At 53.7% G+C, this 14,414-nt stretch overlaps 8 protein-coding genes across 8 annotated transcripts; 1 reads left to right on the forward strand and 7 right to left on the reverse strand.

Annotated features, from left to right (window-relative positions):
* Nucleotides 1-2,238: 2,238 nt before the first annotated feature.
* On the forward strand, nt 2,239-2,643 carry CLAFUR5_12749 (uncharacterized protein; the record flags this gene model as incomplete). Its single annotated transcript, XM_047911897.1, has 1 exon — nt 2,239-2,643. The coding sequence occupies one exon, from the start codon at nt 2,239-2,241 to the stop codon at nt 2,641-2,643; it is 405 nt and encodes a 134-aa protein (XP_047768200.1).
* A 2,079-nt stretch (nt 2,644-4,722) lies between these two features.
* On the reverse strand, nt 4,723-4,971 carry CLAFUR5_12750 (uncharacterized protein; the record flags this gene model as incomplete). The annotated part of the gene is made up of 1 exon (XM_047911898.1): nt 4,723-4,971. One exon carries the CDS (start codon nt 4,969-4,971, stop codon nt 4,723-4,725), a length of 249 nt encoding a protein of 82 aa, XP_047768332.1.
* A 207-nt stretch (nt 4,972-5,178) lies between these two features.
* CLAFUR5_12751 (uncharacterized protein) lies at nt 5,179-6,553 on the reverse strand (the record flags this gene model as incomplete). The annotated part of the gene is made up of 2 exons (XM_047911899.1): nt 5,179-6,300; nt 6,359-6,553. The coding sequence occupies 2 exons, from the start codon at nt 6,551-6,553 to the stop codon at nt 5,179-5,181; spliced, it is 1,317 nt and encodes a 438-aa protein (XP_047768331.1).
* Nucleotides 6,554-6,615: 62 nt separating this feature from the next.
* On the reverse strand, nt 6,616-7,464 carry CLAFUR5_12752 (uncharacterized protein; the record flags this gene model as incomplete). The annotated part of the gene is made up of 1 exon (XM_047911900.1): nt 6,616-7,464. The coding sequence occupies one exon, from the start codon at nt 7,462-7,464 to the stop codon at nt 6,616-6,618; it is 849 nt and encodes a 282-aa protein (XP_047768333.1).
* A 293-nt stretch (nt 7,465-7,757) lies between these two features.
* CLAFUR5_12753 (uncharacterized protein) lies at nt 7,758-8,375 on the reverse strand (the record flags this gene model as incomplete). The annotated part of the gene is made up of 1 exon (XM_047911901.1): nt 7,758-8,375. One exon carries the CDS (start codon nt 8,373-8,375, stop codon nt 7,758-7,760), a length of 618 nt encoding a protein of 205 aa, XP_047768222.1.
* A 1,062-nt stretch (nt 8,376-9,437) lies between these two features.
* On the reverse strand, nt 9,438-10,197 carry CLAFUR5_12754 (uncharacterized protein; the record flags this gene model as incomplete). The annotated part of the gene is made up of 2 exons (XM_047911902.1): nt 9,438-9,881; nt 9,940-10,197. 2 exons carry the CDS (start codon nt 10,195-10,197, stop codon nt 9,438-9,440), a joined length of 702 nt encoding a protein of 233 aa, XP_047768328.1.
* Nucleotides 10,198-10,485: 288 nt separating this feature from the next.
* On the reverse strand, nt 10,486-11,116 carry CLAFUR5_12755 (uncharacterized protein; the record flags this gene model as incomplete). The annotated part of the gene is made up of 2 exons (XM_047911903.1): nt 10,486-10,926; nt 10,985-11,116. The coding sequence occupies 2 exons, from the start codon at nt 11,114-11,116 to the stop codon at nt 10,486-10,488; spliced, it is 573 nt and encodes a 190-aa protein (XP_047768327.1).
* A 1,481-nt stretch (nt 11,117-12,597) lies between these two features.
* CLAFUR5_12756 (Lipase B) lies at nt 12,598-14,072 on the reverse strand (the record flags this gene model as incomplete). The annotated part of the gene is made up of 4 exons (XM_047911904.1): nt 12,598-12,611; nt 12,665-12,887; nt 12,939-13,426; nt 13,490-14,072. 4 exons carry the CDS (start codon nt 14,070-14,072, stop codon nt 12,598-12,600), a joined length of 1,308 nt encoding a protein of 435 aa, XP_047768330.1.
* Between the last annotated feature and the right edge of the window lie 342 nt (nt 14,073-14,414).

A 14,414-nucleotide genomic window follows, 5' to 3' on the forward strand; every position in this document is an offset into this window, starting at 1 on the left:
TGTCGCAGGCTTGCTGACCTGGTGAAATGCACATTGTCCATCTTGTCGCCACTTTACTGTAGCTCGAGGCCAGCTGCAACCTTCTCCATGGTTCGAGATCCGTTAAGCAGTGGAAGCAGCACTTCTGTGCCGCAATCACCTTCATTCCTGGTTTGAAGACCGCTCGGCAGACCTGCATTAGCCTTTTGATTGAACGACTGTAAAGGCTGGCTATGTCGTTCAGTTATTTCTCAACGACGTTTCTGGTAGTCCTCCTTCGGCCACCACAGCGACGGCGTGCCGCCGATGATCATGAGTCTCATGATGACTAAAGTATGCCCGTGCTTGCCAAATGTGGATACCAGGGCAGAGAACAGTCTACTGAGGCGGGTCGACATACCGACATCCTCCCACGGAGCCAATATTGTATGCCTTGCGGATGCCCAGTCCGCTCGAATGCATCCCCAGCTGGCCCGACTCAAATCGCGCGCCCTGTCGAGCATCGGTCCTACTACATCGGGAGCCATTGAAGTGATGAGCCTTCGACGATACAGAGACACTCTATAGTCAAAGTATGCTTTCTTGACAGCTCTGTAGCGCTCCTTCGCCTGGACTCGCAGCATGTCTGCCTCCAGACGGGCTGCCCTGGAGTTTCGTTCCTGGTCGGGTGTGATCTGCTGCTCTTTTGAGTCGCTGATGTCTTTCCATATCTTCGATGCCTCCTGCTCATTCTCACGGGCCAGCTGCCTGTCTTCGGGACCTGTATACTCCTTGAGTACGTTGATCATATGCTGGCTCGCTCTGGAAAGTGGTCGGCGCTGACGTCGGTCCTGCTTTTGGAGACTCGCGGTGGTGGTGGTGAAGCTGCAGCGTTGGACTTGTAACACAGGCTGGCGGCTGCGGGAGGTGATGGTTGGCGCGCATCGTAAAGGTGTGTGGGGGCTATGAAGCCGTATTGCCAGCATTACTCAGGTGTGTCGAGGAATGCAGAGGCCGACGAGAATTGCCCAGACCTTCTATGGAGCAGCGTAACGTCTGAAAGTGCCCCTGTGCTCGTTGTAGCTGGCGAAGAGCATCGTGTAAGAAATGATTCACCCCGTCATGTCGCTGTCGACGGCGAGATATGAGGTGGAGACTCTGTGACAGGGTAGAACTATCTTACTGGATCACAGGTACCGCGCGCTAGTGGAAGACAGATTTCCTATCACCGCATACTGCTGCTTCACCAACCTTTCTTTCCACCACATCGTCTCGATGGATGGTACTCCATGTTCACCTACAGACGGATGGTTCTCCCTGTTCACCTACAGATTGGAACTCCATGCCATACTGACAGCAAAAGACCATGAGATCCGAGCTGGCACAACGTTAGATCTAATCTTGTCTCGGCCGCCGCGACGTGCCCTCATCAGGAATTGCGAAGAACGCAGCACAAGGACTTGGACTCAGTTGCCGTGACTCTGGTGTTCCATGAAGATGTTAATCGCACCTTGGTTACACTCGAAATAGATAGCCGTCTACAAGCGAGAGGGTTTGCTGATGTTGTCTTTCTGGCAGCATCAGGATCGTCTTTAAACTCCGGCCGCCGCAGCTGAGCCTCACCTGCATCCAAATAGGCAAGCGGTCGAACAACAGACGGCGGCAAACTGTATATCGCCGAAATGCTATCATTAGCATGACAGCAATCCTCTGATCTGCACTTCAGCCGCTGCCAACGATACTGCTGCTATGGACAACTGTGCGGCGCGGTGCAGTAGAAGATGGTATCGAAGCACTGAATGCTGTCCAAGACGTTACCAAAGTGGCACAAGATGCGTGAAGTTCAAGGCATGTCACTGACACCTGCCTGGCGATAGCCAGCCTTGCCGAGGAGATCCGGAATGAGATAAATACCCGATCGTGGGCTGCCGGCCATTCTCAAGCAATCCTTCGTACGAAGTAGTGCATCACGCGCTGGCCGGATACGGGGACACACCACTGTTCCTCACACTTCACGACAACATGGACGAACATAGCCTCATCCTGTCAGCCCGTATTGGCCAGCTCGCTTCATGGCTTGGACGTAACATCATGTTGCTGTATGCAACTCAATCAGAACACGCCGCACTGGCGATGAGGTATAAGTATACAGTCTCTTTCCCCTCCAGTCCACCATCATCATCAACAAAAACATCTCAAGCAATCAATACTCTCAATACAATCACTCACCACCAATAACACCACTCCAAAACAACCGACCCAACACCACCACCACCCAAAATGCAATACACAACCATCCTCGCCCTCATCACCGCCATCGCGGCCCCAGCCCTCGCAGCTCCCGCCGGCGCCCCAGCAATCACAACCTGGACGCTCCGCGACTTCACCCGCGCCTGCAACGGCGCCTGCACCTACGACTACACCATCATCACCGGCCAAGACGCCACTCCCTGCTCGTACACCGCCGCTGGCCCACAAGCCTCCTACAATAACGTGCACTGCGGTGCTTTCACTATCTCATCCAACTGGAGTGGACAGTTCGGCCCCGGTCAAGGCTTCCAGACGCTGGCGGTCGTGAGGGATGGACAGATTGTGTACCCGGGCTATAGTGATGCTGAGTTGGTGAATGGACAGGCTGTTGTGCCGGATAAGGCGTTTCAGCCACAGGCTGTTGGGCAGTTCTAGGCGATCTGATGACGAAAGATTGGACATTGACTACCTTGTTTTTTGGTTTTGTTCGGCATAGCATTGGGGGGGGGGGGTGGGCATGGAGGCATGGTTTCTGATGATGATGACGATAGACTAGAATGACTTACAATCCTTAATGTACAAAATCGGTCCTTCACAATTCTCCTATCTCCCCTCTCAAAACCACCCACCCATCCAATCCACCACGATCTATCGAACTCCCGCATCCAACTCAGGCATAACCTGTCCAACCCCATCCCTTGCATCCACCCGCACCCCTAATTGGCTGCCCATGGCACCACGCTAAGGAATGGCTGTCTCATCTCGTTAAGATCGTGCGCTTGCCGATGAACCGCGATCCCACGACACGCTCTCTCCCTCGACACCTCCACAACACTCTCTACCGATGCTCACTCTCACTGTCGGAGTCAGCATCGGGGCATATTAATTGACCTCCGAGGCTGTACGACTTGAAAGGTGTCCACGTTTGCCTGCCACGAACGCGAACCGGCTACCGCCTGCCGTACGATCCGATCGTGACACGGGAAGATCGAGATCGATCTGTATTGTAGGAGGTGGTAGGGTCAAGAGGGGGATTGGGAAAGGGAGAGGTTAGGGACATGATGGCGAGGACACTGTCGAAAGAGGTGAGGCAGACCGTCACTTTCAGCTCTTGCAGTGAGGCTTTCACCACGAGGCCAGGGCCGTGATTTCTGTCAAATTGGGCATATACCGTGACGAGGAGGATGATAAGATATACGTGAGGAGATATGGGTTGTGGTCTGCCGGCATCAGAACAGTCGTCCTGGCAATTGTCGTGCCACAGGAGACCGGGTCCAGAGCATTGTAGACCACCAGAGCGCTCGCACGATGGCACACGCTGGTATGCATGGCTCCGTTCACGAAGCTGAGTCTGATCAGGCGTATGGGATAAAAGTAAGAGATGCTATACCCTGAGTAACTTGCTGCGAAAGCACAACAACCAGTTGCAGTGATGTCTTCCTTCGAACGCTTTCGCTGGGAAACCTTGAAGATGAGACCGCATAGACTAAGGACTATGCCAAAAAAGGACTTCCCTCTCTGGCGATTATCGCAAGGCCACTTCAGCCTCTGCATCTCAAGTCATAGCTCTGAACGAACGCATCGGAGCCATTTTCAGACTGAATAGGCACAAATTGCAGAGCACCACGCTCTTCACAACTATCGGTGGCAGCCTGAACGACAGCATCATCCGCGTCCTACAAAAGGCATATCGCCAACTTGAACGCAAAGGACCTCGACGACGATCCACCCCTACACTTGCGGCTCGTTTTGTTGCTCCTTTTCAACACTTTGCATGATCATCTAATACATACCAAAGGGCTCGAGGTAACAATCGTATACACCATGTCCTTACAGGTATTGCTGCCGAGCATGTGGTGCGCGTCGGTAGTGGTATGAAGTGTCGTCGACGCAAGCTTGTTTATGGTAAAACTTTATTCTACGGCTCTATCCCAAAGTGAAGACTGCGGCGCGTGTGCAAAGACGGCAGTAGTGGCAAGCAGGAGCATACCCTGGAGGCGAGATATTCTGGTCGATAGATCCGCGCTGTGGTGCCGACAAGAAATGTTGAACTTCACGGGCAGCTGAGGTGGTGTATGAGTGGATACCTCCACCTTGTACACTGTCAAATCTGCAAGCATCTGACTGAACAAGATGACTAGGACGCGTGCGCGCGAGCTGCACCTGGGATAATACCTCTGACTAAATACCTGAGAAGGGCCCTTGGTAGTACTGGCCACCACCTTCCATGTTACCTTCACCAAAGCCTTGTGAATCCTGAGAAATCGTGTGCATCTCTTGCTGCCCATCTGGCACAGCATCTTCTTGTCGCTGGTACTGCATTCGACCCGCATCAAAGCCCTGTGGACCCTGCTGATACCCTATCACCTGTTGATGCTGCTGCTGCTGCGGAGGCATCGCGGCTGGTGGTCGCAGGTCCTCCATCAGGCCTGCATCAAGGCTTTGTGGACCCTGCTGATACCCTGTTACCTGATGCTGCTGCTCATGAGGCACATCAATTTCCTGTCGCTGGTACTACATTCGACCCGCATCAATCCCATACCCGATTATCTGAGATTCCTGCTGCTGAGGCATCGCAGGTTGTGGTGGCCGATCCTCCATCTGGCCTGCATCAAGGCTCTGTGCGCCCTGCTGGTACCCTAAGACATATTGCAGCGGCGGGAGCGTTACAGGGGCTGATGGTTGCTGAGCTCCTCTCGCACCTCCATCAAAGCCTGGTAGACCTTGTTGGTATGTTGATACCTCTTGCTGCTGCGGAGGCATCGTGGCTGGTGGTTGCGGATATCCTATCGCAACTCCATCAAAGCCTTGTGGAGCCTGCTGGTACATTGGTACCTCTTGCTGTTGCGGAGGCACGTCGGCTGGTGGTTGCGGATATCATATCGCACCTCCATCAAAGCCTTGTGGAGCCTGCTGGTACATTGGTACCTCTTGCTGTTGCGGAGGCACGTCGGCTGGTGGTTGCGGATATCATATCGCACCTCCATCAAAGCCTTGTGGAGCCTGCTGGTACCACGGTACCTCTTGCGGTTGCGGATGCATCGCGGCTGGTGTTCGCTGATGTTCCATCGCACCTCTATCAAAGCCTTGTGGGACCTTCTGGTGCCTTGGTATCTCGTGCTGCGGCTGAAGCATCATTGATACGTCTTGCTGTGGTTGAAGCATCGCAGAGGCTGGTGGTCGCTGATATTCCGTCACACCTCCATCAAAGCCTTGTGGTCCCTGCTTGTACCTTGTCAACTCTTGCTGCTGCTGAGGCATCGCAGCTAGTGGTTGCTGCTGTTCACCAAAGCGTTGTGAAGCCTGCTGGTACTTTTCTGCATCTTGCTGCTCCACGGGCGTCGGAACCACTGGTTCCTGATGTTCACCAGAGCCTCGAACAGTCGGCCGGAGTCTTTGCTGCATCTCTTGCGGTATTCGAGACGTCTCAGCTAACTGTCGTTCATATCTCATCATATCCGCATTAGCTGCTATTCGTTGCTGATCCTCCATCCTAGAACGATGAGCTTGATCCTGACTTTGGGCTTGAGCTTCGAGGCGCCCGGTGCCGACTTGAGGAGTGTCTTTGCGAGGAGCTCCGAACCGAGGAAAGAGGCAGACAACGACAGGATGTGCTGTGCACGGAGTCGAGCTTCCAAGGTAACCTTGCGCTTCGCCGTTGACAAAGCGCTGACTTCGAGCCCCAGGCACACAGGCCAGGTGCGTTGACTGGTCCAATCCGTGTAGCGGCACAGACACTAGGCCCTCACATCCGGCGCAGATGCGCAGTGTCTCCTCCCGAAGCACTGGTGTGTTACCGCATGGACACTTGAGAATGCGAGTGCCGGTATCTTTGGTTGTCGTAGAGTATCTCGAGTCCCAGTCCTTGCGCCAGTCATGGAGCTCTTCGACGGCGCACCAAAAGCAGCGACCTTCGGCGAGGAGTTGGGATGCGCATGTACAGTTGTCGATGTAAATTTTGTAATTGCGATCCAAGATGTCGGCCGGTACTAGCGCCGCTAAATGATCATGAACGCATTTCGTACAAAGTGGCATCGGGCTTCTGTCGCGGAGGATAGACATATCCATGATTTTGCCTTGTTGTAGAAGATGCTATGAGTAAGTCAGCGTTATTGCGCCCGAAGCTTTGTTTCTCCATGTCAAGGTGTACCCTTGCGCAAACGATAAAGGTGGCAGCTGATTGTCCTGAAGCCATGTCGTCGAGAGCCCTTTGAAGAGCCCGTCGGAGTACGGGCTCTGCGTTCACGAGTGAGATACGCTCTGGTGTGTTCATGCATTCTCTGAGAGTAGAATCGGGCGATGGGCGGCCGCTGCCCATTTTTGCGATCCTGAACTTGCTGCACATGCTGATGATGTTGAAGGTGACATGAATGTCGAGTTGCTACAGCGAGCTCGGTGCGGTCACCTTCACTGCTCGACCATGCCCTCAAACAGTCGATCCCGCTTCATGGTAAGCTGTCGCAACTGCTCTCTCCCCTCTTCCACCTTCCGCCGTGCAGCTCGTGAATCAGCTGGTAGCCCTTTAAAAGCGCTCATTTCTGATTCCAGCCGCAGGAACTGCTCGCGTTGACTCGCAACTTCTGCTGCTTTCTGGGAGAACGTAGCAAAGCTATTGCCGCTGGATGATGGCCTGGAAGCAGCGATGCGTTCTTCGTACTCGGCCACTTTCGCCTTCAAGTGCTTAGCAGTCTTCGTCCACTCAGCTGTGTTCGTCACAATATCCTCAGGGGGTTGGAACTCGTTTCCTTTGAGTTCTTCGAGGATCTTGGTCGCTCTTGCCTGCTCATCTTTGAGACGACCCAGCTGGGCTTGCGTGCGCTCAAGCTGCTGCTTCATCTCGAAGTCGGTCGAGGCAAGCTGGATCATTGCACTTCCCATCGTTGTTGCATCGGTATTTGGACAGTCGAGAGCCACCATGGTTTCGGCAAGAGTGTCCAGATGTGTTTCATTGACGAGCTCGACTTGCATCGCTTGCAGCACTTCGTCGGAAATGCCGCCTTGTCGTTTCGAAAGTGACTGCAGCGCCGTCTTCTCGATGCGCTCTATTTGAGTTCTCTGCTCATCCGCGTTTTCGTTGAGATTTGCAAGTGTTAGTAGTGCCTGCAGTGTGTCTTCGTTGCGCTCGAAAGTGGGCATGCGCGAGCCATAACGTTTCAGCAACCACGCGTCAACGGCAGCCCAGTCTTTTGCTTGGGCTTGTTGCACTCTCGCCTTGGACGGCGAGAACAGTGCTGACGCGGTCCAGTCCGAGTCCATGGTCGGTGCAGGGTAGCGGCAGAAATGTACATGTAGTCCCTCGGTCGAGACGCGAAGTGAAGTGGAGGTCGGGTGAGAGGGATGTGTCTGAGATACAACGCTAATACCGAAAGAGGTGTGTCTTGGGGTCTGAGTCGCTAGTATGTCTTCGGCACTACAATACACATTCGTGGTTGTGAAATCCACCTGCTATCCTCAAGCAACCCTTCTACGCCGTCAATATCACTTCCCATGTCTGGACTCACATCTCCATCTCTACCACCCGCTTCTTGCGGCTCCACCGCCCAACTTGACTAGTGCTTTCCAGGCAGCTGCAGAGCCTTTGCCAACATGCTACGAAGAGCGCGGACGTAGGAGTCGTCAGTCCTAAAGTTCGGGTACAAGAATGCGGACTTCGGTGGAGGTTCCTGCGTGAAGCGAACCACATCCAACACCGCCTCCGTTCCTGCCTTCTCATGCATCTGCAGTAGTCCCTGCATCAGACTAACCGCCGACTTGGTGCTGTAATACATCGAAACAGCCGCGCACGGCAACTCCAGCATCTCGAGTTGTGTCGCCTCTCTGAGTAGTATCAGGCACTCCCTGATGTCAGAGCTCCAGATCCACTTGACGGAGACCTTGCGAAGGTGTTTGGTGTGTGCTCCGGCGACGCGAAGAAAGGTGAGAAGCGCGCCATGTTCAGTGAAGACGAAGGTGTTGCTGCCGTAGAGGATGGCGACGAGCTCGTCGTGCACTTGACGGCAGCTGCGTAGTACGGCGGCGCCGCGCGCATTGGTGGCATGCAAGTCGCGTTCGCTCTTGCCAGTGACGCAGATCTCATCGTCGTAGTCGATAGCGAGCTTGTAGATCTCATTTCGAAGTTCTGGTGGGAGGCTGAGGAAGGTGGTTGGAGTTGAATTTGAGTCTGCCATGCTGGTGATTGATGTGGTTTCTGTGTTTTGTTGAGTCAGGTTGTTTGTGTTTGATGGACTCCTACGAGTGCGCCGATCATGCGAACCTGGAAGCCTGGCATGTGAAAGTAGTGGCGATGAGTAATAATAAGGCTGCTGCCCCACTAAGAGGTCCTTCCTCCTTGCAAAGTAGTAGATACACCATTCACTTCTGCAACCATTTCATCTTATTGCGGCGTTCACTGGTTACAGCCAGCCGCCAGCGCCAGATAGCAGAAGCAACATTCACCGGTCCAGTTCGAGGACACCAGAAGCCACTGTCCATGAGTTCATCGGCTCTGATCTACGTTCGCCGATCAACATCAAGTCTTACAGCTTGAGAGCTGCCCTGTAACTCGTCCGAGTGGCAGAATCCCGATGACAACAGTCGATGCGGAAGGATGTTGATGTCTGGCGAGGATGAAGCGTGAATGCAGAGCGCCAAAGAGACGAAAATGCTTGGCAGGAACCGGAACGAAGGCCGATCTGCCTGAAAGTGACTTCTCCACCGCAGACATCAGCTCTTGCACTGAACAGCCCGCTCGTCTCTGAAGGCGGAGTGCTCACCACGAAGACGGAACACAGGAGGGGCACATGCAGTCTCAGCTACCGTGTCTGACTAGCTGTCTTCGCGCGAGAGATGGGCACTGCAAGATCGCTTGAATCGAGTAGCCGCGATCACAAGACATAGGACGATATTGTTGCGAGTGGCATGATACCTGGCTCGACGCGGGAGAGAGTTATGGACTTGCTCGTGGATACGTCCCAATCGCTCGGTATAAGAGATGGCACAGGCTTACGCATACACATTGTGGGCCAAGCATTGAGACTGCAGCTCGAAGTGCTGGGCAAAAAGTCGGGCTTTTGTCCAGCGCTCAGTGGCAATTCATTGTGATCGATTCGACGACTACTGGAGTCCGTTTGATGTACTAGGTCACCATCGGCCTGTATCTTCAGACTCGACTGTGCTTTACTTATGCTGCCCCTTCGTAATCACGCAGTCATGCTGACACGTAGCAGCGACTGTGCGCAGTCCGGGCACGCTCACAAGAACTTGATCTGGTATCGCGCACCATCTGGACCCGTCGGGCTTGGACAGTCGACAGGATGAAACTCGATAGCCACACCCCAAGCATTGGCCAGCTTCTTCTGGTGTCCCCTCTTGCCCCTCTTCATACCATCCATCCACGCCATGCGGATGTGCTGGCGATCAGACGGTCTCATCGCACGAAGATATGTTCCAATGATCTCAACGTCGTCCATACACCAATCAAGATCGAGATAGGAGAGGTCGAGCTGATACTTTGTCTGGTAAAGGTATGGGAGGAGCTCGCCGCGGAGGTCCCTGCATGCGCAAGTAATGGCAGGCTGCTCGTTTGTAATACCTGCACGCATGGCGAAGATGATGATAGACTTGGTGGGACGCTCGTCGTCGATCACGAGCTTGCCGATCTTGCTCCAGATCTCAGCTGGTAAGTCGAGAAGGCCCTTCGAGATAAAGTTGTCAGTTCAGTTGGGTACACGTTGACGAGGTTGCTGAACCTACTTTGCCTCCCGTTTTGTCTGGATCCTGGCCTTGGGTGAGGCGGTCTACCTGAACGCCTGTTCCGGTCGTGATGGTGGCGCTGGCGCTGGCGCTGGTGTCTAAGGGCTGACCGTTCTCGGTGTAGCACGCGCGGAGGACTTGACCGATACGCGTGCCGTCTTCAGCGTAGCCATCGTCCTCGGTAGAGAAGAGTGTGCGATGTATTGTGCTGTACGTCGATGTTGTATACACCAGTAGCTTGGATAAGTAGGACGACATTGTTGTGTGGTGTCAAGATACAAAGTTGCCAATCAGTTTGAGGTGTCCAAAAGGAGAAGCCTTAAGCAAGCGCCGCAAGTGGCTAGAAGTGGGAACATGCACGTGCTTTCTCCGATCAAGGCAACATTTGATCACTGGCCCAGCCGAAGCACATGACCGAGAACCAGCAAGGCAGACAGGTGCAATTAAACTGGCCAGCTCAGCACCTCGTCAGGTATAGGTATGTCCTTGTACCCTATACTTCAGCTCATCTGCGGTTCGCCCTAACGCAGAGACCCCTCTGACCTCTCAGACAAATTCCAGACCAAGTGAACCATTGAAACCTGCCTCATCCACCATTCTGAACGGCATCTGCCGCCAAGAAGCCCTCAACTGCGCCAGATGCGCAAGCTGCATCTCTGGCTTCGAGCTCATGCAGATGGACATTGTGACCAGACGGCGAGTCTCCAAGCTCATCGCCTGCAGCCATGCCCGAACCGCCGCCACGACACCAGTGTACTTGCTCTTGAAGTCGAAAACGATGTGGCACTTGGTAGCGAAGAAGTATTCTAGAAGCTCTTGTCTCAGGGCTCGACAGGTGTGAGTGATGGCAGGCTGGTAGCGGCGTCCTGTTCCGGATCTGCGGTGGGTGTTCAGGATCTGGCTTCTTGTGTAGTCTGGACTGGCATCGATGACGAAGTGGCCGATCTTGCTCCAGATTCTGGAAGGGAGGTCGAGGAGGCTGCGCTTCTGTGATATTGTGAGTTACTGTCGTACGAGCAGGATGGTCACGCGTCACTTCACTTACCTTCGGAGTCTCTTTCATCGTGGCCTCACCTTGTGATTGCATGGTAACGCTTGGTGATGGCGGTGGAGGAGAGACAGATAAGGCCTTCGGATCGTCAGCCTCCAGATTGGACTCGAGACTGGATGTCGCCATCTTGATCGTCTCTGATGTGAACTGAAGTTTGGACGTGAAGGTGTTGCAGCGAGCCGCGAAGCTGGAGGGTTTGCACGGAAGCTATGACCAAGATGAAACGTTTGTCGACAAGGATGCTATGCGGAGCATGTGATGCTCCTGTAGGCACGACGGAAGTGATGGGATTGGTCAATCCTTTGACTTCAGCCTGTCATTCAGTTCATGCCTTCAGTAGAAGCAGCATCTCGGCCATTAGAGCACTTTGAACGACTCCATCAAATTAGCACAAGTGAAGAAGCATTCAAGGTCAGGTGGCACATGCATTCCCAGGCCCTCTGTGTTGTGCCATCAGACGATGACCCGATACAGGCTCTCCCAACGACTTCAGCCCCAACGCCCAACCCGACAGACTCGCTGGTAACATGCACCTCCAGTGCCCGCAAGGCCGATCCCGAACCCAATGCGACCATCACATTCAATTTCAACCTTCTCAAAGCCTATGTTATGGCCCACATGCTATTGACACCCATTATCGCAGTCGTTCTCGATAACAATTTGGCGGCCATGCCCTCAAGCTCGTTGTTTCGTTAGGGCCTCCACTTACGCAAGCTGCCTTAGATATTCCCAAAGAGAGTCCACAAAGATAGCACTGAGTGCCTCGATCGCAGCGCTTGCTCTGTCCGCTGACTTCATCTTCGACTGGCCGTGGGAGTGCTATCGCGCAGACAGCGCTGACAAGGGTGAGAAAGTGAAAGAAGTTCATTCTGTGGATCGAAGGCTGTTGTGAGTTGGAAGCTGGGCTAGAATGTGGTGAATCGAAGTCTGCTGGAAATGTAAAGTGCCCACTGAAGCGAAGCAGTGGCTTCATACCAGTGCCACCATACTGCGGATGGTGGTCCAATGCCTGTGTACGATCTAGCACCTGGGCAGTTTCTACGACTTCGTTGCGGATTTTCGATCTGTACACATTAAGCAGTTGAGATGGACCAATAGGTCTGGCATCATGTACCACGAGTGCAGCATTCGTAAGGCTTCATGGTAGTGCCACTGCTCGGCACCATCACCTCTACACGCTGATGAAATGCAGCCAAGACCTTGGTTCAAAGACTTCACAGCGCACCATCATCCAGCAAGTGAACCGGAAGTTGTCTGTAGTCTGAATGTTCCGAGGGCAAGCCGAAAGATGAAAGCTGACCAGCTCGGTAACTCCCGGGGCCTTGCTCAATATGGCCAATGCAAGTAAGATTGCCTGTCTACCTTATCCTCAGGCTGGTTCGCGCAGTCAATGGCCAGCTCTACCGTCTACAGCCAAGTAGCTCTAGACGACTCTCGTTGCACCTTTACAGATGGCCCAAGGCCGCGGTCCTGAGCCGGCAGTGCTGAGGATGTAGGCGTTGCCATGGCTTGGCTGGCTATGTGCAGCACCTGGAGTCGTGCTGATGAGATGCAGTGAGATCAATGGCTGCTCGTTCAATGTGATCCTGTACACTGTGGCTGCTCACTTAGAGCGCGTAATCTATAACTCCTGTCAGTGAACATCAACAAATAGATCCCACAAGCGTCACAAACCTCGAACGGTTGGCTCTCCAGTCACGGGAGGTCCTCCTTCCAACAAAAGCGTCACAGCCGAGAGAACGATCGCATTCTCCGTCAACTTCAGACTTGCAAGATTCAATCCAGCCGTGAGGTAGTCCTCGCACACATCCTCCGAGATCCTCTCGACCCTCCCAGGACCCTCATGTGACAGAGCGTCCACGAGGAGCGCATACGTGATCAGATTGTAGAGTACGCCCTGGTCGTGATCAGTCTGGAGCTTTATGAATTACACTTCTTGGACACTCACAGCATGACCATAATACCCTCCCGCCGGCTGACCAGAACATATCTCCTGAACTTCATGGCTACTCACCCCAACACCCCTCTCATCCCGCAAAAACGCCGAAGCCTCCGTCCCCGACTGCGGCTGAACAATAACATCAAAGAGGCCCGAATGCACCGTAGTTGTCGGCACATACGCCGAATCCCCTCCGCCAGCTCGCAAAGCACTGACGAAGCTCGAGTTGAATGCCTGCTGGTAGTAAGATCTCGGGAACGGAACGTCAAGATTCGTTATCAGATTGGATATCGTCGTTCCCTTGTAGTCTGGAGAGAAGGCTACAATGTCGGTGATCTGGCTCCGGATCGATGGCCAGTACTTCGTGGCCCACTGCGTGATGAAACCTCCCTGCGACCAGGCGCCGACGGCGATTTTCTGGTTAGTGATGGATGAGATGTAATTGATTGCGTAGGCGACGTACTCTGCATTGAGCTGAGAGTCGCCGTTGAGGTAGCCTGAGGTTGCAAGAATGCGTTAGCACTTGGCCATACTATGGATAAACGGTGTGGAGATCTCACCTGGTATGTTCAACCAGACCGGATCCGCGACACTCGAATTAACAAGCAACGGAATAAAATTGCCAGCAAAAGAAGTATACCCAGTATTCCCCGTACCAGGCACAAGCACAATCGGCTGCACCCCATCGCCATACCTGAACGTGGCGGGGATATGGATGGCAGCACGTAACTGTGCTTCTGGAATGGAGTACGGGGCATCCTCAGAGCCCGCTAACGGATAAATCGAAGACTCAGGCTCGCGTTCATTGGTGTTATTCATACTATTCTCCTCCCCCGCAAAACCTTGCACGAAGTCGATCACATCAGCGAGCTTATCAGCTGCCAGCCCAGCCTCGACCAGATTCGTGGCAAGATCGATGAGGCTGGTTGGTTGTAGTGCTGCTATGTTGGAGAGGCTTCCGATGGCGGCGGAAATTGTAGTGGGGAGGATCGTGCTTGTGACCAGTGTGAGGTCTTTGAGCAGACCGCCGATCAAGCCTCGCCGTTCGAGGAGTGCGTTGTTGTCAACATCCACTTCCGGCTTCACCGATGACGCGACGGCAACACTGGAGAGGATGGCCAGAAGGAGCCCATGAGGGCGCATTGCGGCAGGTTAGGTGGCTGCAAAGGTTGTGCTGCACTTTGGCGACTGGACGCTGCCGTCACTGGTACTTGATCAACAGAAGTAGCATAACTCTCGTGGTGTGTCTCGACAGTCATGCTGCCGCGTTAGTGATACTTGCCTCCTTTTAGCAAGTAGTGAGCGCTAGCAAAAATAATACGCCATGCGAGACCCTCCTATTCGTAGAGCGAACCTGAATGTCTCGCGTTAATGTCGGTGTATCTCATCGCCAAGGCGGGCATCAGCATAGCGACACCTGTCGACCGAGGTACCTATGGGGTTCTTGTAGCCTTTTCACGAGCGTTAAGTGTATTATGTTAGCGA

This window comes from Fulvia fulva, chromosome 11 (assembly GCF_020509005.1).
Source record: "Fulvia fulva chromosome 11, complete sequence".
NCBI lineage: Eukaryota > Fungi > Ascomycota > Dothideomycetes > Mycosphaerellales > Mycosphaerellaceae > Fulvia > Fulvia fulva.